Source organism: Lynx canadensis, chromosome E3, assembly GCF_007474595.2.
Source record: "Lynx canadensis isolate LIC74 chromosome E3, mLynCan4.pri.v2, whole genome shotgun sequence".
In the NCBI taxonomy this organism is placed as follows: Eukaryota; Metazoa; Chordata; class Mammalia; order Carnivora; family Felidae; genus Lynx; species Lynx canadensis.
In genome coordinates, this window is record NC_044318.1 from 7,433,810 (window position 1) to 7,461,142 (window position 27,333).

The following is a 27,333-nucleotide window of genomic DNA, read 5'->3' on the forward strand; positions in this document are numbered from 1 at the left end:
TAAAAATTAAAGTTAAAAAAGAAAAAAAGCCTAAAAAGCCAAGGGCTTCCTAGTGGCCAAAGCAAGGAGAGAAACTGTGAGTTGCAAGATTGCCAGTTTCCTTGGATAAAAATCTACTGAAGACTGAAGAGAAACGTCGCCTCTCTCTATCCCTGAGAGAACGTCTTCCTTTTGCAGGCTCTGCAGAGAAGAGCCCAGCTGATGTTGTAGGGGCATCTAAATCCACACCCTTCCATCAAATTTAGCAGTGTGCTCCTTAGGGATACTTTCTGGGGCCTCCTGCATTAAAACCCATGTATCATTCAATGAAAATAACAGTTGTAACTGCCAAAATCTGGAACCACTCAAACATCCTGGGGGGAGAGGGGGGCGTAGATAAATAAACCGTGCCCCACCCATTCCCTGGAACACTGCTTGCACGTGGAAAGGAATGATATTGGTGCATATCGTAACTCGGGGCCGGGGTGTGGGGGTATCTCACAGGCATTCTTGCTGAGGGAAGAAAGGCTGATCTCAAGCCAGCACCTGCTGTAGAATTCCATCTGTGGAATGATCTCAAAATGACAGAACTCTGAGACAGAGAATGCATGAGTGGTGGCCCGGCATCCATCCTGGGGTGGTCTTGGGTGTGCAACCATAGCTGGTGGCAGAAAGGGCCTCCTTCATGGTGATGGAGAAGTTCCGTATCTTGGTTACAGTGTGGGGATGTGAATCTACACGTGGGAGAAAATTGCATAGAGCCACACACACACACACACAGTAGGTCTGCAGTCCAGTTAGCAATATTGCACCAACGTCCATCTCCCAACTTTGGTTCTGTACAGCTACCTGGGATGTCACCCCTGGCGGAAGCTTCCAGTAAAGGTGACGGGACGCGTGTCCTTTTTTACTTTTATTTGTTTGCAAGTTCCTGTGAGTCTATAATTATTCCCAAATACAAAGGAAAACAAGCCAGTGGCTCTTATGCACCGTCCTACCTGTGCCCCGAGTTCTGCAGCTCGGAGACATGGCTGGGTTTGAAGGTGAAGCCTTTTGCTGGGTCAGCACGCCGTCCCCGCCCCTCCTCTAGACTGATTCACAGGAGTGCGGGGGGGGGGGGGGGGGGATGCGTGGGGGTGAGCGGCTCCCAGGGCAGGCTGAGCTGTGATTCTGAAGTCCTCTTTGATCCCGCACTTTGGGTCTGTTACCACTTAAGCTGCCTGTGTTTAAACTCTCCCCGAGTGATCTCCAAGCCTTTCATCCAGGTCCTTTGATGAGTTAGTGCTGGTCACTTGCTAATCCGGCTGAGGCTCCCGCTTCCCAGCAGGTTTTCTTCCGCCTCCACATCATTTCCTTTGTGGCTGACCCTTTGCTCAGCCCAGAGGCCAGGATGCGGCCCTGGGAGCCGCGGGAGTGCTGACCGCTGCTATCCACCCCAAGACCTGTGACTCAATGGGCATCACTGCAGAATCCTTTGAAATTGGAGTTCTGGGGAAATCACAGCAGGTGGTCCCTTCTGAGGGCGTCTGCGGCCTGGGAACACAGAGTTTAACAGACCAGCAGGTGGGGGTCCAAACCTATTCTGCCACCAATTCCCCATCAAGTTCTCTCTTCCTCGACTGGAGACGACTGTTCTTTGCCCACAGGCGTGCTCCAGGCATCTGAGATCCCAGCTGGAAAGGGGTTTGCAAACAGGACGGCACTTTGCATTTTGAAGGTAAACGGTATTCTCCTCCTTTCATTCTCTTCCAAGAACATTTTGGGGTTGCTGCAGTCACCATTCTACCAGTGTAATCTGTCATTAGACACACTAAGGCTGTCCCACCTGGAGGCGGGGACCGAGCTGCTCCCAGTGAAGGTATTAGCTAAGCAGACTCCTGGGACCAGAGAACGTCCTCAGGTCATAGACGCTTGTGGCAAAATCCATCAGCACATAAAGGCAAATGGTGTGGCCCCGAGCAGGCTGTAAATGTAATATTCCGCAGCCGAACTGTTCCATTTATCTAGCCTGCCTCCCAGACCACCCCAACGCCGGGCGACACGGCATGGTGAGGACATTTAGTTTGCTCACAAATCTCCCCGTTGGCCGGGCTTGGTGCAGACTGCCAGTCTCTCTGTTCCACTCAGCCTCAGCTGGTGCAGCTTGAAGGGCTCTGGAATCATCCGAAAGCTCCCTCCCTCCCACGCCCTGCGGGTGAGGCTGGCAGTCATGTGGTCCCTCCATGTGGCTGCTGGGGCTTCCTCAGGCCGTGGTGGCTCACAGTTCCAAGGGCGCGTGTTGGGGGACGGGCTGGGAGAACCCCGCGGAAGCTGTATCGTCCTGTACAGCCTAGCCTCAGAAGTCATGCAGCAACATTTCTGGCACCTGTTGGGCAGACTCCAATCACAAAGGCCAGCCCCCGATCCAGAGAAGAGGAATTAGCCTCCACCTTTTCATAGCGGGAGGGTCAGAGAATCTGCAGATATATTTTACAACCACTATACTATGCGTGTCATTTCAGTTTTATAAATACAGAGTATTTCCTCTAGGCCAAGTACATTGCTAGATACCAGGGAGACAGAAATGGGCAATTCACCTGGAAGAGAGATTTAAAGAATGACTCTGGAGTCAAAGTGTTTGGCCTCTGTTTATCTTGACTAGAAGTTCATGATTTGCATGCATTTTTCATGAACCTTTGACTAATACCTATTTCAGAAATGCCCACATTGTTCAAGAACGCTTTTGTGCACAGGGTCATCACATATGGTTGGGCAGGTTGGGCACTGCACAAGGCACCCCTCCAAACAGCCAAGGTGAGGGTGAATTCTAAGCTGCACCTGCTCACCAGACTACGTGCTGTGGGGCTGGGCTGGTTCACAAAAGGACTTTTTCTGTTTCCACCTGCGAAGTCACATGCCCCTACCTGGAGGGGTGACTTTTGCTAATTTACACAAAGGTACCATATGAGCTGGGGCCACAGGGGCTGATGGTAGCCTTTTTATATAAGCAGATTCTTAGGTGAAACTTAAAGACATGCCTGAGGGGAACACACAGATGCTGGAAGAGTTAGGGGAAACTGCCTGCTTAGTTAACTATGTTTGTGCGTGTGTGTCTTTATCAGCAATAGCTAGATGAATATAAGTGTACCAAAACTTATAGCTAGAAAAAAATGCACCAAAATATTAATGGGAGTCATGCCTGAGTGTGGAACTATGGAATTTTCTACAATGAACATATGCTATCATCAAGAAGAAAAATAATGAATAATAAGATAGATAGATAGATAGATAGATAGATAGATAGATAGATAGATAGACAGATGATGGGTAGAGAGATGATGATGATAGATAGATAGATAGATAGATAGATAGATAGATAGATAGACAGAGATGATGGGTAGAGAGATGATAGACAGACAGACAGACAGACAGACAGACAAATAGATCTGAATCAGTCTGTGAACTGGCTGTCAAACTGTCCAGGGTCTAGAGCAGAAAAATGCTCCTGACGTGGGATATAGTCCTCGTTCTGATTTCTGATAGCTTGATTTGTGAATCTGAGCAAATTAGTCCCTTTCTCTGTGCCTCAGTTTATTCATCTGTGGGTGAGTGACCAGCACCTCCCATTCGTGGTCAAAAAAGATCCAGTGGCTCAACACAGATCTCAGAAGGGAGCCCTAAGGTGTGATGGAGACAGGAAGGACATTCCCAATGCAAATACGCGGGGATGAAGGCTGAGTCCAGCAGGAGGCCCTCCAGGGCCAGCACTAAGCCTGCTTTGCAAGGACCTCCCAGGACCACCGCCAAGAACCAGCACAAACTGAACATCCTACATCCCACAACTCCAGAAGATCGATCTCCCCCACCTTTTTTCCAAATAAGATCACATTCGCAGGTACTGGAATTCAACCTTCAATGTATCTTTTGGAGTAGATGCTTGGACCCACAACAGTCTCCATTTTAGGGGAGGCGATGCTAGCACCCTGAGCGGGGCAGCCGCTGAGTTCGGGGGCCGCCGCTGAGTTCGGGGGCCATGGCTTCTGCCGGCCCCCTCCTCTGTGGGCAGCAGGGTCTAAGGACCCCAGGGGTGTCAGGGAGTTCCAGAATCCACAGAGTTTGAGAAAGCAAAGTTTCTCCCTCACTGTCAGCTGCCTTTCTGGTTCTGCAGACCATGGTGGGGGCAGGAGGAGGGGGCACAGTGGGGTGGGGGGCAGAGTGGGGTGGGGCTCTTGGCTTATTCCCTTCCTCCCCCATTCCCTTCCTCAGACATGGCCTCACGTGCCCCTTCAGTCTTGCCTGGCTTCCTTCCCCATCACCTCCCACCCCTCCCTCCTTCTGGGGACTCCCTGCATGGCCCTTTCTCAGCCCCAGCCCTCCCCTCCCCTTCCCCCAAATCCCCCACCCCCTGCCTGGCAGGAAACTCCATCTTTCCTTCATTTCCTCAAGGAGCACTGATGTGGGGGCAAAACGGGTTTGTGAGTGGTAACAGCTACTCTACTGGGAAGAGGTTTCCCTGAATTTTGCAAAGCCCCTCACTGATTCGGTTTTTACTGTCCACCTCAACCCTCGAGAAACTTAAGAAAAAATCACTCATCTTTTTTTTTTTTTTAATTTTTTTTTCCAACGTTTATTTATTTTTTTGGGGACAGAGAGAGACAGAGCATGAACGGGGGAGGGGCAGAGAGAGAGGGAGACACAGAATCGGAAACAGGCTCCAGGCTCTGAGCCATCAGCCCAGAGCCTGACGCGGGGCTCGAACTCACGGACCGCGAGATTGTGACCTGGCTGAAGTCGGACGCTTAACCGACTGCGCCACCCAGGTGCCCCTCACTCATCTTTTAAGAGTAATTCATTCAGGGGACACTCAGGTGGCTCCGTGGGTTAAGCGTCCGACTTCGGCTCAGGTCATGATCTCACAGTTGGTGGGTTCAAGCCCCGCATCGGGCTCTTTGCGGACAGCTCGCAGCCTGGAGCCTGTTTCAGATTCTGTGTCTCCCTCTCTGTCTCTGCCCCTCCCCTGCTCTCTCTCTCTCTCTCCCTCTCAAAAATAAATAAAAACCTTTTCGAAAGAGTGACACTCAGTCAGCTCACGTGTGGACCTGTCTCTCCACAGACACCAAGCAGTCATGCCAAGTTCTGCTACACAATGGGCATCGCCTGAGGTCTCCTTTCTCCTCCCCTGATAGGCTTTGCGAGGACAGGGGGGCATTGCTGGGGGGGGGGGGCACTTGTCATTCGCTTCAGCCGCCCCCAAATCAGCCCTCCTCCCTGGGCCGGGGGGATGCCCGTCCTGAGATTCATGGACGAGACAGTGCCAGCAGCCTACCCAGTGGCTCAAAATCCAGATCCTCCTTTTCCCAGCGCATGAGGAGCCTCAGCCGATCAGATCCACTTGCCACGGCTGGGGGATGGACACCAGGACATCCGTGACAGCTGGTGGGATGAGGTCCAGGGCTGGGGACAGCAAGTAGACATAGCCAGCAAGGCCAGCCAGCCGTAGTGCCGAGCCCTCCACAGATCCCTCTGACTGCGTGAGTTGTGCCATCACCCGGGGTGCGTAACCCCAAACCTATTCCCCAGCCCTCGCAGAGACCGGAAGAGCGACGGGCAGCCCTTTCTCTCCGTCCATGCTGACGCCAGCCAAAATCCGTCTCCACTGCTGGCAGCTATGAATCCTGGCCGGGTCTACCTCCCCACGGGCGGGAACCATGCCAGCCCGTCCTCCTTTAAAAGACAGAACTGGGGGGGCGCATGGGTGGCGCAGTCGGTTGAGCGTCCGACTTCAGCCAGGTCACGATCTCGCGGTCCGTGAGTTCGAGCCCCGCGTCAGGCTCTGGGCTGATGGCTCGGAGCCTGGAGCCTGTTTCCGATTCTGTGTCTCCCTCTCTCTCTGCCCCTCCCCCGTTCATGCTCTGTCTCTCTCTGTCCCAAAAATAAATAAACGTTGAAAAAAAAAATTTTTAAAAGACAGAACTGGGTACAGTCGCGGTTCATGATAAGTAGCCATCTCATTTTTTAATACATTTTTTAATGTTTTATTTATTTTTTGGAAAGAGAGAGAGAGAACAAATGGTTCACGATAAGTAGCCATTTCATTTTTTTAAATACAGTTTTTAATGTTTTATTTATTTTTCGGAAAGAGAGAGAGAACGAATGGTTCATGATAAGTAGCCATGTCATTTTTTTACATATAGTTTTTAATGTTTTATTTATTTTTCGGAAAGAGAGAGAACGAATGGGGGAGGGGCAGACAGAAAGAGAGAGGATCCCAAGCGGGCTCCACAATGACAACACAGAGCCCATCGTGGGGCTGAAACTCATGGACGGTGATATCATGACCTGAGCTGAAGTCGAACGCTTAACTGACTGAGCCAACCAGGCACCCCATCATTTTTAATGTGACCCCTCCTGTGCGTACATTGCTTCCTTCCTTCCTTCTTCCATTCCTCCCTGCCTCTCTCAGATAATCATCTCACCCCTACGTCATATGAAGATTGTTCTGGGCTGGGATCCCAGGGGAGTTTGCCCCCCACACCTCCATATACATCAGTTTCTGGCCCATAGTTGACTCTTCCTAAACTCCTATTGACGTGAATGAATGTGTAGGACTTACGAGGTAGCCAAGAAAAGCCGAGGTGCCCAGCACAACCCTAAACACCTGATACTTGGAACTTTCAACACAGCAACGAGGCCACCAACGCCCCAGGGGGTGGGCTGGGTGGAAAATGTGCTCAGAGAAGAGACTGGGTAGAGTCTGGGGTTTACACATTTATCCAACGAGTAGCAGGTACTGTTTCAGGAATCAGCGAGGAGCACAGAGTCCAGTGGGGAAAACAGATAATAAATCAAGCGTATAGAACACAGGTCACATTACATAGCAGCAAACGCTAAGGAGATCAAGAGAGTGCAGGAGGGAAGAGGCTGTTTGGGAGTGTGGCGAAGGGGTTGCAATTTTAGCCAAGGAACCAGGGAAGGTCTCGCTGCTCTCTGGTGAAAGTGTTCCAGGCAGGGGAACAGTAAATGCCGGACGTGTTCGAGGAACAGCAAGGAAGCCCGTGTGGCTGGAGCAGTGTGGATACCTGGGAGAAGAGTCGAGCCAGAAAGGAGGGGTAGGGTTGCCGGATTTAGCAGACTGAAACCCAACACGCCCGTTTAAATTTGAATATCGCAGAAGCGATACATAATTGTTTAAGACAAGTATGTCCCAACTATTGCATGGGATATACTGCTCCTGGAAAGGGGACCCACTACTGCCTCAGGGCTATTGTCATCCACCAGGGAACGTCCCCGCCCACCCTCTGACTGTCCCCAGCTCTGTGGGGACCCAGGGCCCTGTCCTAAGGGACCCCACTCCCCCGGCCCCGCATGCTGCCCGGAAGTGTCGCCCTGGCCAGTGTCTGCAGCCCGGAAGGGCCTGCACGGACCATCCTTCTGTTCCCCACCCTCTCCGACTCCGAGGGGTCTTTCACCGCCCCCTCCCCCGACGTTTCCACATTCTTGGTTTCTCGCTGTCTCTTCTGTTTTTCCTGCCTCTCCTTTCTCTGCGCGGATCTCTTCTCTGCCCGTCTCCGGGTCAGCTCTTTCCTCCTCTACTGCCTTCACCCCACCCCTCTCTCTGTCTCTGTCTCTGTCACTGTGTTTATGCATTTCTCCAGGCGTCCGTGCATGAGTGTGCACCTGCACACGCGTGTGAGTGTGCGTGTGTATGTTCCCATCTCTCCCGCCTCCCCTCTCCCCCCACACGCTCCATGTACCCCAGAGGGGACCTAACTCATAAACATTTCACAAAGCATGGGCTGTTGTTGGAACCAGGCAGAGATGATGAGCCTGCCTCCAACCTTCCCGGGGACCTAATACCAGTGACCCAGCGGTTGGATGTCATGTGCTGGGAAAATAACAAGTGGAAATTCACTTGGGGACACGCAGAGGCCACAGATCGCTCCCCTTTTTACTATAAGTGAAATTCAGGGTGTTGACTCTCAGGTACTGGGAGTGAGAAGCCCGATGTCAGAGGGAGGGAGGGGCTGATGACACTGGGGCAGGGTCTCAGTCCTGGATCTATCACCCGCACGGTCCCCCTTCTCTGCTCCTGAGGCTCCCCAGCTCCTGCCCTGCAAGCTTCCGGGCTCCCCAGTGGAAGGAGTTTGAGGCCCAAGCGTTAGACATGTGGTTTCCTTAAGTCCCTGGATGGTGCTGATGTGAAGGTGGGGTTGAGAACCACAGTCATAGGGTCCACGCATTCCCTCACCTAGAGAGGCCTCTTTGCCCTCAAAATGGAATGGAATACGATAGGACAGAACAGAACAGAATCGCAAACCCCACTTATCATCGGCACCTCCTTGCCATAGACCATGGGCACTAGCCGACCCCTTCCTCTCCCTCCTCCCCCCCTTCACCTACGTACCTCCCACCCCTAATCATCTCCTACACCCTCCCTCCACTCTCCTTCTTTCTTCTTTTCTTTTTTTTTTAATTTTTTTTTTTAACATTTATTTATTTTTGAGACAGAGAGAGACAGAGCATGAACGGGGGAGGGGCAGAGAGAGAGGGAGACACAGAATCGGAAGCAGGCTCCAGGCTCTGAGCCATCAGCCCAGAGCCCGACGCGGGGCTCGAACTCACGGTCGGTGAGATCGTGACCTGAGCTGAAGTCGGACGCTCAACCGACTGAGCCACCCAGGTGCCCCTTCTTTCTTCTTTTCAAACACATGAGCTTGTTTCCACCTCAGGGCCTTTGCACTTACTGTCTGTCATCTGCTTGGTCTGCTGTTTCCCCACATGGCAGATTCCTCACTGGGTCTCAGCACAATTCCACCTCCTCCCGAAAGCCCTCTCTGACTGTCCTTCCTAGACTACTGTCTCTCTTGGCCACCCTCTAGCTCATGACCCTGTTTTATTTTCTTCATGACCCTAATACTACCTAAATTTCTCATGTGTATCATTGGTTCGTGTATCGGCCATTTCCGTACAAGCTAGTAAGGACACAGATCTTGTCATTCACCTGCACTGATGTGTCCCCAGTGTCCCAGACCCCAAGAACAGTTCTAGACACATCATAGGAGTTTGGCAATTATTCACTGAATGAATGAGATTCTTTCCAACTATGTTGTCGGTTCCTTGAGTACACATGTGCTTTCTGTGCCCGGAGCAGGGTTTCTCAAGCTCGGCACGCCTGACACGTGGGACTAGGTAATTCTCTGTCGTGGGGACTGCCCTGTGCACTGAAGGATGCTTAGCAGTGTCCCTGTGGCCTCTGCCCACCAGATGCCAGGAGCACTCATCCCCAGCTGTGACAACCAAAAATGTCTGTGGCCATAGCCAACATCCCAGGTGGGCAGGAGACGGTGAATCGCCCCAGCGGAGAGCCCGTGCCCTGCAGTGTCAGACACATGGCTGGGCACCCAGAGGACTGAAGAGTCCTTGGACCGATTTGAGAAATCAGGGCCCCCCCCCCCGCCGACGCACGTCCACCTCACAACCAGCAGGTGGCGGCAAAGACCGCCGTCTCACTAGCATGGCATCCCTCTCCGGGAAAACTTTTCATTTCTCTCCAAGGCGAGGCGTGCTAACCGATTTTGCAACTTTGCCGGCTCCCCTCCCCATGGGGCCTTGTGAGCGATCTGCTCAGCCTGCGCTTTTCCAGACTGAGACAGGAGGCAGCGGCGATGTCCTAAACCCACCAGCAGACAGAAAGCCGAGCGGTGCCGGTGTTGGCTTGGCTCGCGGGAGAGAAAGGAAATCATCCTGCCGTCAGGCAGATCTAATTTCCATCCCAGGTGTACCCCTTTCTCTCTTCGTGCCCTCGGGCCAGTTAACTTCGCCTGTCTGTGCCTCAGTCTCCTCTCCTGTATCCTGCCCCGCTTATCTCCATAGTCCCCGCCACCCACCTCCGGTTTTGCCCCCCTCCCTCCTCAACCACGCGGCAGCTCAGAGGCCGAGGGCTTGCTCCGGTGGGTCAGCGCCCCCAGTTCCCAGCGTGCACCTGTTTGTTGAGTGACCGACTGACGGCATGTGGAAGAGTGCAGGTGCCTAACAAGTACCCAGCAAGGGTCAGCTGTGATGATGCTCGCGACACAGGAAGGGGAGGTCATCGTGAAGTGATGCCACACAAGGAGGGTGATGTCACGGTGAGGGTGATGGTGTCATGGTGAGGACGGTGGTAGTGTCATCTCACGACCCCCAAACCTGCACTTACCGAGGAATCTTCTGAATCTTACAAGAACGGGTTCAAAACCTCAGCTGTGCGCTGGAACCATCCAGAGAGTTCTCTGCCTCCAGATGCCATCAGAGCAAGGATGCAGCCCGGGGCACAGGGCTTTTAAAAGATGCCCAGGCGATTCTAATGTGTGGTAAGGTGACAATCACCCCTGTCACTTAGCAAATCCTCCAGATTGATGTCATACACACAGTGGTCCCGGGCCAGTAGCATCCCCATCACCCGGGAGCTGGTCAGCAATGTGAATTCTCGGGTCCCACCAGGACCTCCTGACTGGCTCTTTCGGCCCCTGGGGAGGGCAGCCCGCCAGGGGGGTTTGGACACCGAGAAGAGTCTCGCATGCTCCGGTGTGAGCAGAGCCACCCCAGGGGATTCAGATATGCGGACACTTTGGGCACCCCCATTCCCATGGGCTGGAAAACCAGGAAGAAAGGAGGGATGGAATGTCCTGGGGGAGGGAGGAAGGGATACAAGGAGTCCCTGAAGACCGCCCCATCAGCAAACTCCACGGGAGTCTGTCACTTCACATCCTAGGCCCACCCCCAGCACCTACACTGACAAAGGCCCACGTCACCCCCAGACTTATGTTTGCCTAGAAGGAGCCAGGCTTCCCTGGAGAACACTCCATGCCAACAGGCCCACGCAGGTGGGCACCATCCCCCACCCAGACCCACGAAGGCCACACGACAACTAACGCTGTGTCATTACACAAGAGCTGGAAAAGTGTCACCAGGACTCGGTCCACGGCAGACTTCACGCCTTGGACAGAAGACCGCCTGTGGGGACAGCAGGGCGGGGCGGGGGGGGACACTTTACAACAAACACCTCCCTTCTGGAGGCGTGTTAGAAATGCACAGTTTCCTGAGGTGGCCCCTGCTCACTGTTTAAATGCCAGTGACGACTGAGATGTGCCGATTCCTCGTGGGACCCTGGTTTCCGCATTCCCGGCGTGTGTGGACCTCGCCAGCTGTGGGCTTGCGGCCAGGGAAGCAGGCTCAGTCAACACACTCACGTGGAAACTAAGGGCCAAGACAACCGCCCAGGAGTTGTTGCTGCGTCTGTGAGGATGTTCTCGCCCACCGAGTGCGAACGTGCTCGTCGTTCTTCCCTCCCCGGGCGAGTCTGCTGACTGTTCCTTCCTGAGAGCCCCAAGCCTGCCGATTCCTCTTCCCGCCGGTTGTGAGCGTGTCGGTGGTCCTCCCCGGCAACAGCGATGAAGCGACACGCAAGGGGACCAGCGCACTGACCACCAGAGGCCCTCAGGCCTTCACGTCCGGGACGATCGCGTGACGTCTCAAAGCACAGCCCCCGATCGCAGAATCTCCGCTCCGAGTGAGCCGGACTTACTCGAGCCCCGGGACTCCAGGCGGGACGAGCACGCACCCGGCTGACTTCAGCAGGACGTGTGCACAGCCTGGCTGGTGAGAAGCCCAGACTTCTGCTCTCGTCCCCTACTTTCGCACTGCCCCCGCCCCCCTGGGTTCCAGGTCGCAGCACAGCCACCCACAGCAAGCACCCTGCAGCCAGCCGCTAAACCGGCTCAGAGCAGCCGAGGGAAAGGACTGAGTACTGTCCCTGCAGCGAGGAAAACACCACCCAGCTCGCTGTGCACCTTTCTGCAGCTCTCCTGACCTCTCTGGTCTCCCGTGTCCTTGGCAAAGAAGGCGAGCCGATCCACTGGGCGGGGGCGTAGGGTGAGGGCTGACGCGAAGGCGGGGGGTGGGGGGGCCTGCGGACGCTGGGAGGCTCCGCTTACGATGAAGGGGGTGCGTTTGTCACTCCAGGTGGTGGGGATTCTGCACTCCCGCAGCTCCCTCCGGCCCGCACGGACACACACGTGCACGGACACACAGATGCACCGGGCCCGGCCGCACACACGGCACGAAGTCGACAGCCGGGTCCGGAGCTCAGTCCACAGTGGCTCTCGGGCTGAGGAGGAGGAGACTGCAGCCCCCCCCCCCCCCCACAACGGGTCCCGGCTGCCCCCGGCCGGCCCCTCCCTCCCAGCGGACCAGGCACCCGGGCTCAGACGGCCTGGTCCTGCCTCTGCCTCAGGCTGAGCACACGGGCCGCCACCACGAAGGCCACCCCGGTGAACAGCTCGGTGACGAAGCTGATCCAGCCCAGGGCCAGGGACCAGCCGAAGCGGATGTCCACCTGGTCCAGGAGGGCCTTCTCCTCCAGGAGACACAGTGCCTCCTGGAAGGCGGCGGCCGAGTACGCGATGTAGACGCTCATTCCAGCGAGGGTCACCAAGGCTGCGGGACAGGCAAAGGAGAGCAGATCAAACCCCGGGGCTCTGCCTCCTGCTCCTCCTGCTCCTCCCCCTGCCCCCCCTTTCCCCCTCCTCCTCCCCCCCCTCTGCTCCCTTCCCTGTCCCTTCTGCCCTCAAAAACTCCTGTTAGTCACATCTCAGCTCGTGCTGATTCCAGGACCTCCCAGAGCAGGCCAAACCCCCTGTGGTTTCACAGCACCTCACGGCCCTCCGTCACTGTCCAGGTCAGAGGCGCATTTTGCACTTGTGAGATCACTGAGCTGACGTCCACCCCCCGACAACGGGCTATGAGTTCCAGGGGCCTCGTCCTGGATTCCCCCGGCGCCCAGAACAGGGCTGGCACGCGGTGGGCCTCCATAGACCGTGAACTAGGGCAGTGCCGTCCAGGGCCACAGCTGCTGGCTACAGGGGACGACTTAAACCAATTTAAACGAACCCCTCAGCCCTCCCGGGCATCCGCCACACCTCAAGCGCCCCACAGCCTGGTTCGAGGCTCCCCCTTGGCACAGCGCGGATCAGACTTCCCGCCACTGCAGAAAGTACGACTGGCCAGCGTGGTTTCGAGAATTAGTCACTGAGTGAGCTGTTAACGCCAGTATTGGTAACAGTAGTGGGTGATTGGAGGACATCTGAGCCTCACGATATTTTCACGTCCAGACATTCTTTTTGGGTTTTTTCCTCCATGGACCCCAGGTGTGTGCATCACCTCTGTTCTTGTTTTGTTTTGTTTTGTTTTGTTTTGTTTTGTTTTGTTTTGTTTTGTTTTGTTTTCAAGGAGGGAGGCCTTGCGCTCCCAGCCTCACGCTGGACCCCATCTTTGAAAGCCTCTGGTCTGCCAGACCACAGGGATGACAGGCACTGCCCATTTTTTAAGCAAGCATCAAGCAGGATCTGTCAGGACATCAGAGAGACATGAAGACCAAGGGTCTCCCTCTGCTTCTCCCTTGGGGCCACAGACCCAGGGACCCTGGGCCAAAACCATTCACCCCACCCAGCTATGTGGACAGAATGTCACATATGGACATCCCCATGTCACAGATGGGGAAACCGAGACCCAGAGAGGGAATGGGACGCCCGCCCCACCCACCCCTGCCGAGGGTTCATGCACATCCCCTTCCGAAGCCCGCGCTCCACGCATGGGGGCACCTACCTCCAAAGAGGAAGAGGGTCCCCGTGAGCAGGAGGAGGATGGAGACTCGAAGGAGGAAGCTCAGAAACCCCGTCATCCCCCCAAAAACCATCAGGATAAGGCTGAGCGGCAGCAGAATCACAAATGTCCCGTGCATGGCTTAGAAGAGAAAGGAGGACAGCGGGCAGAGGAGGGTTAGCAACATCCTGCAGTCAATCAACAAACACTGTGCACCACCTAGGGGCCAGGCCCCAGGTGCTGGGAGCAAAAATTAACAGCGTTGTTACTACCGTGTCAAGACCTCACTCTTTTTCATGGCTGAGTAATATTCCCTCGTCTAAATGAAGTTAAGAGAAAGACACATACCATCCGATTTCACTGATATGTAGAATCTAAAAGACAAGTGAATGAGCAAACAGAAAACAGACACTTTCATGCCCAGAACAAACTGGTGGCTACCAGAAAGGGGGGGGGGGCGGGACAAGTGACATAAAGGGAGTTAAGAGGTACACACTCCCAAGTATAAGATAAATGAGTCACTGCATGGGGACTATAGTCATTAATACTGTAGTAACGTTGTATGGAGACAGATGGTGACTACACCTGTCATGATGAGCACTGAGCATCATGTACAGAATTGTCGAATCCCTATGTTGTACCCCTGACACTAATATATTTTTTAAAACTTTTTTAATGTTTATTTATTTTTGAGGGAGAGAGAGACAGAGTGTGAGTAGGGGAGGGACAGAGAGAGAGGGAGGCACAGAATCGGAAGCCGGCTCCAGGCTCCGAGCCGTCCGCACAGAGCCCCATGCGGGGCTCGAACTCACGAACTCTGAGATTGTGACCTGAGCCGAAGTGGGACGCTCAACCGACTGGGCCACCCAGGTGCCCCTCCCCCGACACTAATATAATGCTGTATGTCAAGCAAGCACCCCGGTGGTTAAAACGATGGACTTGAGGGCCAGATGCTCTGCATCTGAATTCAGGCTGACTATGGGGCCACGGGCATGTCACTTAACTCCACAGAACCTCACTGTCCACATCTGTGAAACGGAGGCAATAACATGGGACTCAAGTATTACCATAAGGACGGCGTGCGTGAAGATGATGGGGCAGCGCGGGGAAGCGTAAACCATGTGGTAAGTACTAGATAGATGGTGACCCTGCCAGTAGTAACAATGATGGAGACAATAATCCGGTCTGACACCCACTGTGACCAGATCACCTTGTCTTCAACCCTTCTAAATGCCACCAGCCCTGGCAAGTCAAGGAAACAAGACTGACCTCCCTTCTTCCCTCCTTCCTTCCTTCCTTCCTTCCTTCCTTCCTTCCTTCCTTCCTCCCTCCCTCCCTTCCTTCCTTCCTTAAGGACCTTAAGGAAAAGTCTTGGGCCAGAACCTGTAAGATCTGTGGCCCTGTATGGCATTGCCTCCAGACTATGGCTGGGAAGGGAAATCACTTCTCATTTAGAAATTAATGAGGTTTCCTGGGGCGGGTTCAGCCCGGAGGCACGGCGTGTGAGCTTCCCCAGACACGCCGCAAGCTGACTTGACGTACACGTTCAATTAAATGTCTGGGTAAGAACAGGCTTCCTGTGGGAGAGTTGTAAAATCTCCTGCTGAAGTTTGGCTAAGCTTCTTGTGGGGTGTGAGCGTGTGTGTGTCTGTGTGTGTGTCCTAGTCTTTGTTATTTCCAGAGCCACAGACGTGGGGCATGAATATTGATTCTGAGTTCTGTTCCCCTTAGAAATGTATCCACTTCTGGGGAGGCTGGGTGGCTCAGTCAGTTGAGCATCCAACTTCAGCCAACCAATCTCATGGTTGGTGGGTTCGAGCCCCGCGTCTGGCTCTGTGCTGACAGCTCAGAGCCTGGAGCCTATTTCAGATTTTCTCTCTCTCTCTCTCTCTCTCTCTCTCTCTCTCTCTCTCTCCCAGAAGTAAATAAACTTAAAAAAAATTTTTTTTTAAGATCCTGAACTTAATTACATGTACAAGGACACTGTTTACAAATAAGGTCACATCTCCACGGACCAGGGGTTAGGACATGGACGTATCTTTCTTTTTTGGGGGGAAAGGGGGTGACACCTTCCAATCCAGTACAGTGTTTATGGTAGCAGCTCAACAGATAGTAGCTAAGATTACTACATAGAATTAATAATCATAAATGTTGACAGGTCATTGTTTTATCAAGGGCAAATGTGTGTCCAAGGGCAAGAGACCTTTCAATATAGAAGTGCTTTATGGCAAGTAAAGACAAGAGCAAATACAGAAACAGGCAAAAGTGTTCATGCCAAGGAAAAGATTATTGTGATCATCCCGTTTTCACACTGTTCAAAGAACTGCTCACTGGGAAAACCAGGCTTCCAATTCCACAATGCCAGCGAGGTCAGGCAGCCCCAGGTGGTTACCCAAGTAATAGTCGTGCTCTAAAAGAAAGCAGAGACACGACTCTCTCCAGAAATATCCGAGGCACTGGCAAAAGAAGAAAATCTCAGGAACCATCTCCCAAAGGGGGAAATGTCACACTGACTTTATTTTCAAACCTTGTCAAAGCGACGCTGAGCCCCAGGAAGGGCTCAGAGATATTCAGTCCTACCGTGCCTGGTAAGGAAGTGAATTTTTTTTTTAATTTGAAGGAAAAATAAGATTAAAAGAGAGAGGGAGGAAAACCAAAAGAGACTCTTAAATACAGACAACAAGCTGAGGGCTGATGGAGGGGAGGTGGGTTGGGGATGGGCTAGATGGGCGATGGGCATCAGGAGGGCACTTGTTGGGACGAGCACTGGGTGTTGTATGTAAGTGATGAATCACTAAATTCTACTCCTGAAGTCATTATTACACTATATGTTAATTAAATTGGACTTAAATTTTTTTAAAAATTTTTAAAAAGAAACAAATTTTTACATATTTGTCCTTGAATCTGTTGTGACCACACACAACTCGGTCCTTTTGAGAACAGGGACGACATCGTGCAACCCAAGATGTATTACTGTGATGTGGGCAAAGCAGGGCTCTACAAGCAAAGACCTGGGTTCAATTCCCGACTCTACCTGTACCCAGGTGAATGTCATTGTCTCCCAAAAGCCTGCTTCCTCTCCTGTCCGTTGGACCAAGGGCTTTGACTTTGCCAAGCTGTTAATGAGTGCCAAGCGTGAGAATAACTGTTTCCTTCTTGCCCTCCAGCATCCTGGGCTCCACCAGGTAAGAACTGTGATTCCCATTTCACTGATGAGGAAAGTGAGGTTCAAGACACGCAGGTCAGTTGCTCAAGGTGAAGCAGTGGAGATGGAACAGCCAAGGAGGCTGACAAAGGGGTGGTAAGACGGGCGTTTCACCCAGCCTGGGGATTAGGAAGGTCTCTCAGGGCTGCAAAAGAGGTCTGGACGTAAGGTCAGATGAGAAGGCGTGGGGGCAGGTGTTCCTGAACGAGGGGACAGAAAGCGCCAAGTCCACGAAGCCGGAGTTATCTGGAAGCATCCGCACATCCCAGCCCTTGCAGCTGGAGAGCCAGGGGGTGCTCACCAAGGTCCCACGAGCCATGCTAAGGAGAAATCCAACCACCCGGGGGCGTCCTCCTGGGGCTTGCTCTATAGCAAACACAACAACATTGTTCTTCCAAGAAACGAAGACAAGACCGGTGTGGCCACCGCCTCAACCCCTCCTTCGTCCTCTCCTCCCCAGAGCGACACTCTTGTCAATGCTTGGATGTACATACATAAAGATACGTTTACGTGTCTTCCTAGGTATTCACCTGTCTCTCTAATTCTAAAGGGCACCCTTCAATCTGAAAACATCATGTGTTGGACCTTCCACAGCATCTCAGACTTACAATGGCCGTGTTGCTTCCTTTCCTAATGGCACGTAAATAAAGGTGCATCTTATTGTTTTGGGCCGTACTCATAGCAAAGAGATCGTGTTGGGAATAGCATCACACTACCCATAACACTCCGGAACTTGCTTTATTCGCTCCCCGGTATTTCTTGGCATTTTATCCACATTAGTATATTCTTCTTTACGGATTTACATCATCTCCCGAAGAATAAACATACCACAGGCAGACACATAGCATATCTCCACCCATGAGCACTGAGGTCATACCTTGTTCTCTGCTGTTACAAACACGGTTTGGGTGAGCCTCTTCTCAGAAACCTCGTAGTAGGATCCCAAGAAGAGGAATCACTTCGAATATGAATCTTTTGTTTCCTTGTTCATTTATTTTTTTAATTTATTTTATTTTTTTTATTATATGAAATTTATTGTCAAATTAGTTTCCATACAACACCCAGTGCTCATCGCAAAAGATGCCCTCTTCAATGCCCATCACCTCCCCTCCCCTCCCTCCCACCCCCCATCAACCCTCAGTTTGTTCTCAGTTTTTAAGAGTCTCTTATGCTTTGGCTCTCTTCCACTCTAACCTCTTTTTTTTCTTTTTTTTCCTTCCCCTCCCCCGTGGGTTTCTGTTAAGTTTCTCAGGATCCACATAAGAGTGAAAACATATGGTATCTGCCTTTCTCTGTATGACTTATTTCACTTAGCATAACACTCTCCAGTTCCATCCACGTTGCTACAAAGGGCCATATTTCATTCTTTCTCATTGCCACGTAGTACTCCATTGTGTATAGAAACCACAATTTCTTTATCCATTCATCAGTTGATGGACATTTAGGCTTTTTCCCTATTGTTGGGAGTGCTGCTATAAACATTGGGGTACAAGTGCCCCTATGCATCAGCACTCCTGTATCCCTTGGGTAAATTCCTAGCAGTGCTATTGCTGGGTCATAGGGTAGGTCTATTTTTAATTTTGGGGGGAACCTCCACACACTGTTTCCCAGAGTGGCTCTTTGTTCGTTTAAAGTGTATACTTGACTTTCAACAGGCACCCCAAGAGGCAGCCAAAAGGGCCTTTGTGCCCGGAGATGCTGAAACCCTCCTGCCTACCACACAGCTATGCATAAGTCACACTGAGAATTTCCCCCTGGATTCAGGCAGCCTCTGAATGCCATTATGTCCCCAATCCCTTTCTTTCTGTCCCCCACCATCTCTACTCTTGAAATCTGCACCAAGCATCATGGGAGGGCTGGTTTTAATTTTCCACACCACTGCAACAGCTGGGTTCCCAGAAGGACTGGAGATCCAGTCTTGTGATTTTTCCAACATCACCTCCTCAGAGGACAAGCAGGCCAGGCCTCTGGCCCTCCGTCCAGCTTCTGCCCCTGCTGTGCTGTGTTGGGCGAGGCGTTTGGCCTCTCCATGTCTGATGCATTTGGCTGTAGGAGGATCAGTCTGACCTTTTTCCTGGCTCTTAGGAGATGCAGCCAAAGTAAGGAACAGGCAGGACTTGAGGGGTGTGTAAGAAGCACTCTCTAGGGGCACCTGGGGGGCTCAGTCAGTTGAGCATCTGACTTCGGCTCAAGTCATGAGTTAGAGCCTCACATTGGGCTCTCTGCTGTCAGCATGGAGCCCACCTAAGATCCTCTGTCCCCCTCTCTCTGCACCTCCCCCACTCACGCTCTCTCTTTCTCTCTCAAAAATAAAAAATAGACGCGTCGGGCTCTGGGCTGATGGCTCAGAGCCTGGAGCCTGTTTCCCATTCTGTGTCTCCCTCTCTCTCTGCCCCTCCCCCGTTCATGCTCTGTCTCTCTCTGTCCCAAAAATAAATAAACGTTGAAAAAAAAAAATTAAAAAAAAAAAAAAAAAGGGGCGCCTGGGTGGTGCAGTCGGTTAAGCGTCCGACTTCAGCCAGGTCATGATCTCGCGGTCCGTGAGTTCGAGCCCCGCGTCGGGCTCTGGGCTGATGGCTCAGAGCCTGGAGCCTGTTTCCGATTCTGTGTCTCCCTCTCTCTCTGCCCCTCCCCCGTTCATGCTCTGTCTCTCTCTGTCCCAAAAATAAATAAACGTTGAAAAAAAAAATTTTTTTTTTTAAAATAAATAAATAAATAAAAATAAAAAATAGAGGGGCGCCTGGGTGGCTTAATCAGTTAAGCGTCCGACTTTGGCTCAGGTCACGGTCTCACGGTTCATGGGTTCGAGCCCCACGTTGGGCTTTGTGCTGACAGCTCAGAGCCTGGAGCCTGTTTCAGATTCTGTGTCTCTGTCTTTCTCTGCCCCTCCCCAGCTCATTCTCTCTCTCTCTCTCTCAAAAATAAATAAACATTAAAACTTTTAAAATAAATACGTAAAAGAAGAAAAAATCAGACCCACTTTCCACGCTGTCTCCAGAAACACCGGCCTTCCAGCTGTCTGTGGACCTCCCCCACCACCCCAAATCTACTGCACAGCTCTGCTCATGCTAAGCCTCCTGGTAATCTCGATCTGATTCCTTGTCAGAAGAGGCAGTGTAGGATGGGGACTCTGAATCCAGGAAAGAGCCAAAAGCTCCTCTTCTGGACTCCGATGGCCTCGGGCTCAGCATGCTCACATTACGTGGGAATCGTACTCAGTGTCGTCTCATTCTCAAAGGGTAGCAACGGCCTGGATTCAATTCCCAGACCTACCTGTTACTGTGCAAACTTTGATAACTTACCTAACCTCTCTGTGCTTCAGTTTCCTCATTTGAAAAGTGAGGGTGATAATAAAAGTTCCTGCCTTGTGAGACTGTCGTGAAGATTAAGTGAGGTGATATATGCAAAGCGCTCAGAATAGCATCGGGCACACGCGACTGTTCCATAAGTGTTGGCTGTTCCTCTCGCTGTCCTTCAACCACTCCGCGGAAAGGTGACCCTGCTTCATTCCCTTTGTACACCTGCTACTATTTGAAACAAGTTTACGTTTATTTAGTCACTGGCCCGTGTGTTTATTATCTGCCTTCTGCGCTAGACTCTAAACTCTGTGTGAGACGCACCTGTCTCCTCATGTTCTAGCCCCCCTCCCGTCTAGCCCAGTGCGAGAAGGAATACTTATGGACTAAGTCTCTAGTGATTAGCTCCATTTTTTAAAAAAAAAATTTTTTTTTCAACGTTTATTTATTTTTGGGACAGAGAGAGACAGAGCATGAACGGGGGAGGGGCAGAGAGAGAGGGAGACACAGAATGGGAAACAGGCTCCAGGCTCTGAGCCATCAGCCCAGAGCCCGACGCGGGGCTCGAACTCACGGACCGCGAGATCGTGACCTGGCTGAAGTCGGACGCTTAACCGACTGCGCCACCCAGGCGCCCCTGATTAGCTCCATTTTACAGATGAGAAGCCTGAGGCTCAGGGAGGCAATGTGACTTAGAGCAGGAGGAGGCGACGTTAATTGAGCTCCCACTATGCATGGTGTCACTATGCTGCTTTGCTTATGTGATCTCATTCCATCTCAAAGCAGCCCATTTATGGAAGCAGGGGACCTGCCAGAAGTCACACAGCTGGTCAGATGTGGGGGCCCCCCTCTATGACAGGACTGGCCCTGCTCCTATCCCAAGTTACAAGCGCCGACTCTGCCCGGCCAATCACCACATCCCATCCCCTCGGCCACAGTGATTGGCTCAGACCTGGGCTTGTGATCCAATGTGGCCCAATGAGAAGCCTATTTGGAAGTTTCTGCAGACTTTTGGGAAACAGAGAGCCTCCTGCCGCTTGGGTTGCTGAGACTGGAGAGGACTTGTTGAAAACAGGACCCAAACAGAAGCAAAGCGCAGAGAGGAGAAGAAAGAAATTGAGTTTAGCTCTCTGGATCCCAGCACACTTGAACTTTTCAAGCGGACCAAGAATTCCTCTTCTTGTTTAAACAAGGATGATTTGTGTTTCACCAAAAGACTCCTGGCTGATGCAGCTAGCCTGGTTGTCTCTAGATTATGGCTCTTTTTTCGACACGGTATGCAATCTGACGAGCCCCCCCCCCCAAAAAAAAAATAATTCCAGTCCCTGGCCAAACAACCAAACCCATGTCAACCCCAGAGCTAATCTGGAAGACAAAACATCCAAGCAAGGTGGGTTTTTAGCAGGCGCTGGAGTGGTCTGCCTGCTTGGGTTTCCTTGCAGGAAAAAACCCAAGACTCCTTCCCCAGACACTCCCACTGGGATTTCTCTAGGAAGCTGACTCGGAGAACGTGCTGCTTTGACAACTGTCCTGTCTTGTCTACGACCTCAAAAGCAGGTCCTCGAAGGAAAGGAACATCTTCACATAACAAAAGAGCTTGGCCAAGTTTCACGGTTCATTCTGGGGATAAAGGGAGTCTGAGAAAAGGTTCTTTCTGAGGGTGGTGTGCAACGAGCATGCAGTCTGAAGGGGCAGCCTTCATGGTGTAGCAGCAACTCCGACTCAAGGTGAACTCATGGAGCACAGGCACCGCTGAGGCTCCTCAAACGCACCCACCCATCCCATCCTCCCCGCATCCTCATGAAGAGAGATGGCTGGTATGCCCACTTTGCCAATGAGGGAACTGAGGCTCAGAGAGGTTAAGACACCTGTCCCAAGAGCACAGAGTGTCCTGCTAAAGGTCTGGGCTGCCATTTGACACCCACCTCCCTCACGTCAAGGCCAGGAACTCTTGATTATTCTTGAAATGATGCTCTAGGAACACCGAACATTGATTCTGCTCTGCCTGGGGCTGAAGACAGAGTTCCCTCATCTCCCACATATTTCAAGGGTCTAGGGGACATCTCCTTCACTGGGACCTTATGCACTGGGACTGGGTTCTATCACCTCATGAGAGCCAACAGCTAAGTTTTGGGGATTTTGGGGAGCCAGTTGACATCATGTTGACAGCTTGAAACATCTACACCACAGAAATCGGCAAATGCTTCAAATCAAACCAGGAGACTCCCTCCTTCCCCAGAAAGACCATTGTTAACTCTTTCCCGGCACACCACCGGACTTTGGAGAAAGGGTCTGTTTCACTGACATATTTATTAATTTATGTTCCACTTCTAACATACTATAATATACTCATTCTCACCCCTGCTCAGCAAATCTTGGCTTTGACCCCACTCCATGCCAGGTTCTGTGCTAAATATTGGGCATCAAGCTGAGGCAAGACAGACATGGTCCCTGCCCTCATGTTTTCATCGTCTAATGAGGGAGCCAGACTTTGACTCAAAAACTGTCACAAAACCTGTGCTATGAGTAGAAGCTGAGCGAGTCAAGCTGGCAGGACGGGAGCAGGGAGAGTTCAGGCAGAGGAAATAGCACGTGCAAAGTCCCAGCGGCAGGAGGAAATTTAGCACATTCTAGCCAGAGAAAAAGAGCAAGGGGGAGAAGGGAATTGGAGAGGCACCCTGGCCAGTGACTTCACCTTTGTCCCCAAGCCTCAACAAGCCTACCCAGAGCTACTCACATTTCTCAGGGTCTATGGAGCTTAGCCCTCATTGCCTCATCAGATTGTTTCTATGGTACCTCCCTGAAAAATGAAGGCAATAATGGAGATGATACTAACTCCACAGCACAGCAGGTGCACATTAAATGAAAACATAGATGGAAAGCATTTAGCTCCATGTCTGGTCCACTGCGAGTCTCGGTGAACGAACTGAACTATTATGTTCATTTCCCCCGGAGGGAGGGGGCTGCTCTCTGCCCCTTGATTGCCTTTCTTGAATCATTGCACAAATCCAAGCGCTTGTTCTCAGCACTGAGGATACAAATAAGGCTGACACGGGGCGTGCCTTCGGATCTATGGGCTAAGATCTCTCTTTTCAGCATTCAGGTCCCCAGGCTGGTTTAGGTGTCTCTTCCACCCCGCACCCCCGCTGCTTGTCACTCTGAAACGTGACTGTGCATTTCTACATCTGTCTCCGCAGCTAGTATCTGAGCTCCTGGAGGGCATGACCTAGGTCTTAATTGTCAGCATGATGCCTGGCACATAGAAAGCCTGTGATGAACGTTTGTCGAATGAATTGTAAACCACACGATGTAACCTGTGGAGCAAGAGAGGCCCCGCCCCTGCCCCTCACTCCCCTCCCCTCCCCTCCCCTCCCCTCCCCGGCCCGGCACCGGAGCGCCCCCTCCGCAGCGCCCTGGCCCCGCTCTTTGGAGGAGAGCCCCAAACCTGGCGTCCAGACCCGGGATTCTCCCCCGATCCCCAACCTCCCGGGACTCACTGAGAAGTTGCCGGCTTGAGTCGCTGACGGTCACGTTTTCCTGCCAGAAGGGGTTCATCAGCGGCGCACACGGGCTCTGGACTAAATGGGGCGGAGGAATCAGCGGCCGCGGGCCCGGAGCGGGGACCCCAGCCGGTGGCCTCGCCCCCCGCGCCCACCCTGGCTGCCGCCCCGGGGGAGGATCGTGCGGAGCCCGGAGCAGCTGCGGCCGGAACCAGCCCCGCTCTGCAGCCCCCCGCCCACCTGGCCCGGGCCCAGACCCCCCGTTTTGTGCCTTGGGGCGGCGGGGGGTGGGTGGGGGGCAGGGGAAGAGCTGCGAGCCCGGCAACAGGTCCCCGGCGGGGGCGCAGCGCGCAGGGTCCCCGCGCTCAGCCCTTACCCCGGCAGGTGCGCCAGAGGCCGGAGTGCGAGCTCAGAGGTTCGAGCTGGCTGCGGTTGGCGGCCCCCGCCCGGCCCCGCACGCCCGGGCCGCCCCGCTCCAGCCGCTCGGTGTCAATGATGTACCAGAAGTCCGTGCCGATGGCGGCCGCCAGGAGCACGAAGCTGAGCGCCCCGGTCAGCGCCGCCGCGCCCGCCAGCGCGCCCAGGTGCACCCGCATGGCGCAGCCGGGACCGCCGCCCGCGGCTCCCAGCTCCGGCTCCCCAGCCTCGGGACTCGGAGCCGCGCGGGCCTGCCGTCCGCCAGCCCTCCCTCCGGCCCTGGCTCCGCCCTCAGACCCTCACCTGCGCCCGCGGACCTGCCAGCGCCCCTCCCTCAACCGCCCCGGCCTCGCGGAGCCACCGCCACTCTCAGACCCCGCACCTGAGACCCCCGCCTTCCACCTCCGCCTTCAGACCCCCATCCGAGCCCTCATCCCTCCCCTCGGACCTCCCCCGCCTCGCTCGGACCCCACCCCAGCCCTCCACTCCCACCCCCTACTTTCCTCCCAGGCTCTCTTCCCTCTGTCCGGCCGGCAGTCACCCAGTCTGCCCTGCCTGGCCCTTTCCGCCCCAGCCCTCCCGGCTCTCCCCACTTCCAGCCACACGTGCTCGGGGCCTTCCCACGGCTCCCCCTCCGGCCCCTCGTCCCTCGTCCAGACAAGTACGGAAGTTCTTGGTGGCGGACTGCAGGAGGGCAGCCCTCCCACAACCTGGGAGGAAGGCCGCGGGGCCTCTTCCTCCAGCTCCAATACACTTCCTCCAAAACCCACCTCTGGTCGATATTTCTAGGTTGACTGCAGAGGCAAAAGGCGGGCCCATTTTTCATGAAAGTTTTTTAAAGCGATGGGCTAGGCCAGGTGCTCTGAGTCGATCGCCTCCCCTGCCTCTTCGCGGAAGACCTCCATCACTGCCACCACCATCACCACCATCACCACCCTCTTCTTTTTTTTTTTTTTAAATTTTTTTAACGTTTATTTATTTTTGAGACACAGAGAGACAGAGCATGAACAGGGGAGGGGCAGAGAGAGAGGGGGACAGAAGTATCCGAAGCCCGAGGCGAGGCTCCAACTCACGAACTGTGAGATCGTGACCTGAGTCAAAGTCAGATGCTCACCTGACTGAGCCACCCAGGTGCCTTTGCCCATTTTTTACATACAGGTATTTGATTTTGTTGTTGTTGTAGGAGTTCTTCATGTATATTTTTTTAAGTTTATTTAGTTATTTATTTTGAGAGAGAGGGAGTGCGAGTGAGGGAGGATTAGAGAAAGGGGGAGAACCTCAAGCAGGCTTCACGCTATCGGCACAGAGCCCATGTGGGGCTCAAACTCATGAAACCGTGAGGTCATGAACTGAGCGGAAACCAAGAGTCAGACAGGCGCCCCTTCAATATATTCTTTTTTTTTTTTAATTTTTTTTAACGTTTATTTATTTTTGAGACACAGAGAGACAGAGCGTGAACAGGGGAGGGGCAGAAAGAGAGGGAGACACAGAATCTGAAACAGGCTCCAGGCTCCGAGCTGTCAGCACAGAGCCCGACACGGGGCTCGAACTCACGGACCGCGAGATCGTGACCTGGCTGAAGTCGGACGCTTAACTGATTGCGCCACCCAGGCCCCCTCATTTTTTTTTTAATTTTTTTTTTAACGTTTATTTACTTTTGAGACACAGAGAGACAGAGCATGAACAGGGGAGAGGCAGAAAGAGAGGGAGACACAGAATCGGAAACAGGCTCCAGGCTCCGAGCTGTCAGCACAGAGCCCGACACGGGGCTCGAACTCACGGACCGCGAGATCGTGACCCGAGCCGAAGTCGGCCGCTCAACCGACCGAGCCACCCAGGCACCCTGCCAACCTCTTCTTTATCAGCACCTGATGAATTCCACCACCTTCTTCGCCACCATAAAACCTTTCATTCTTTCAAGAAATGCCTCTTGAGTGCCTACTATGGGCCAAACACTATAGCTTATGTTAACGTAGGCATGAGCAACCCAAACAGCCCCTGCCATTGAGAAGTGCATGGTGTAGGCTTCTCAGCCTTTTCAAAGCAGGACACAAAGAGGAAATGATGCTATTTGTGTGGCACACCCAGGTCATTGGATGAGGATTCTGGCTGCTGGAGGTGACCGTCCCTAGGAGCTGCAGCTCTCCTGTGACACATTCTTGAAGAAACAGTGCGCCAAGACTCTGCAACTGATAAACTGGAGAGAGAATCATTCAACAGAGTGTCCTGAGAATAGGGTGCCATGAGAGAAAGGAACAGGAGGAGGTCATGTGGATTTGGAATCTAGGAAGTGACATGGGCACTGACACGTGAAGCATGGCAAGGCATTTCACGCCCAGGACGTGCCTTACACAAAGGGTTTAGTATATTCTAGAAAAACCAAAAGAAGAGTAATCAGACGAGAACATAGTGAGAGAGAAGCTACTTGGAGGGAAATGAGGTTGGGGTACAGGTAGGGGCCAGGCCACTCCAGTCCTGAGGCCATGATGGAGCGTTGGGATCCTAGTTGCAGCCACTGAATGGGTTTGGGCGGAGAACTGAAACTTGAATTTACATTTTTTTTAAATGTCACGCTCCACGCAGACTTTGGCACGGAGCAGAGACCATAGGGAGAGGCAGGAAGGGCAGCAAGGAGGTCAGTGACGAGGACGTAGCTGTAGAAGCAACAAGAGCTGCTGGTGGCTTGGGCTTGGGTGGTGATGGCAGTACACAGACAGTGAAGTGAATAGATAATTTGAAAACTCTGAGGAGGGCAGAGCTGGTAAGACTTGGTGACGGACAGGTCAGGAACCAGTGTTTCCCTCGTTACTTTATTCTCCTTACCAACACCATCCTGACCCCCATCATTGGTATCTGCACCTTCGTCATCCGCAGCACCTGCACCCTGAACAGCACGACCGCCAGCAAGACCACACCCTCCCCTTGACTGTGCACACCCTTCCACTCGGTCACTGCCTCCACCACCGCCATGATGAGGACTGGCCTTTCCCACAACCATCCCCAAACGAAGCCTTTGCTTTCAATTCCATCCCACTGTCGCTGTTGCCCTCGCTTGCAACATCATGAGGTCAGCCCTCCCCTGTTCCATCAGCACTGGGAAGGCAGGATGGAGGTGAAATTCAGTGAGGCTGGTCCCAGGCCCCCCAGTGGTGTCTTTAACGTTAAATCTCTTCTCTCTCTCTCTCTCTCTCTCTCTCTTTCTGTTGCTCTTCCCCTCTCTCTTGGCTTCATTCTTATGCAGACTCTCACTTGTTGGACCCCAGGGGTCCAGATGAGTGACCCCAGCCAAAAGAAAGAATCTCTTTTTCAATGGTGCCAG

At 53.0% G+C, this 27,333-nt stretch overlaps 1 protein-coding gene across 2 annotated transcripts; it reads right to left on the minus strand.

Moving 5' to 3' along the window:
* Positions 1-12,199: 12,199 nt before the first annotated feature.
* On the minus strand, positions 12,200-24,193 carry TMEM114 (transmembrane protein 114). Of its 2 annotated transcripts, XM_030301465.1 has the most exons (4): positions 23,974-24,193; positions 23,595-23,675; positions 13,600-13,737; positions 12,200-12,432 (listed from the first exon to the last, which is right to left on the minus strand). In XM_030301465.1, the coding sequence occupies exons 1-4, from the start codon at positions 24,191-24,193 to the stop codon at positions 12,200-12,202; spliced, it is 672 nt and encodes a 223-aa protein (XP_030157325.1). The 2 variants fall into 2 exon arrangements, with proteins under 2 accessions (XP_030157325.1, XP_030157326.1); XM_030301466.1 differs by lacking the exon at positions 13,600-13,737.
* Between the last annotated feature and the right edge of the window lie 3,140 nt (positions 24,194-27,333).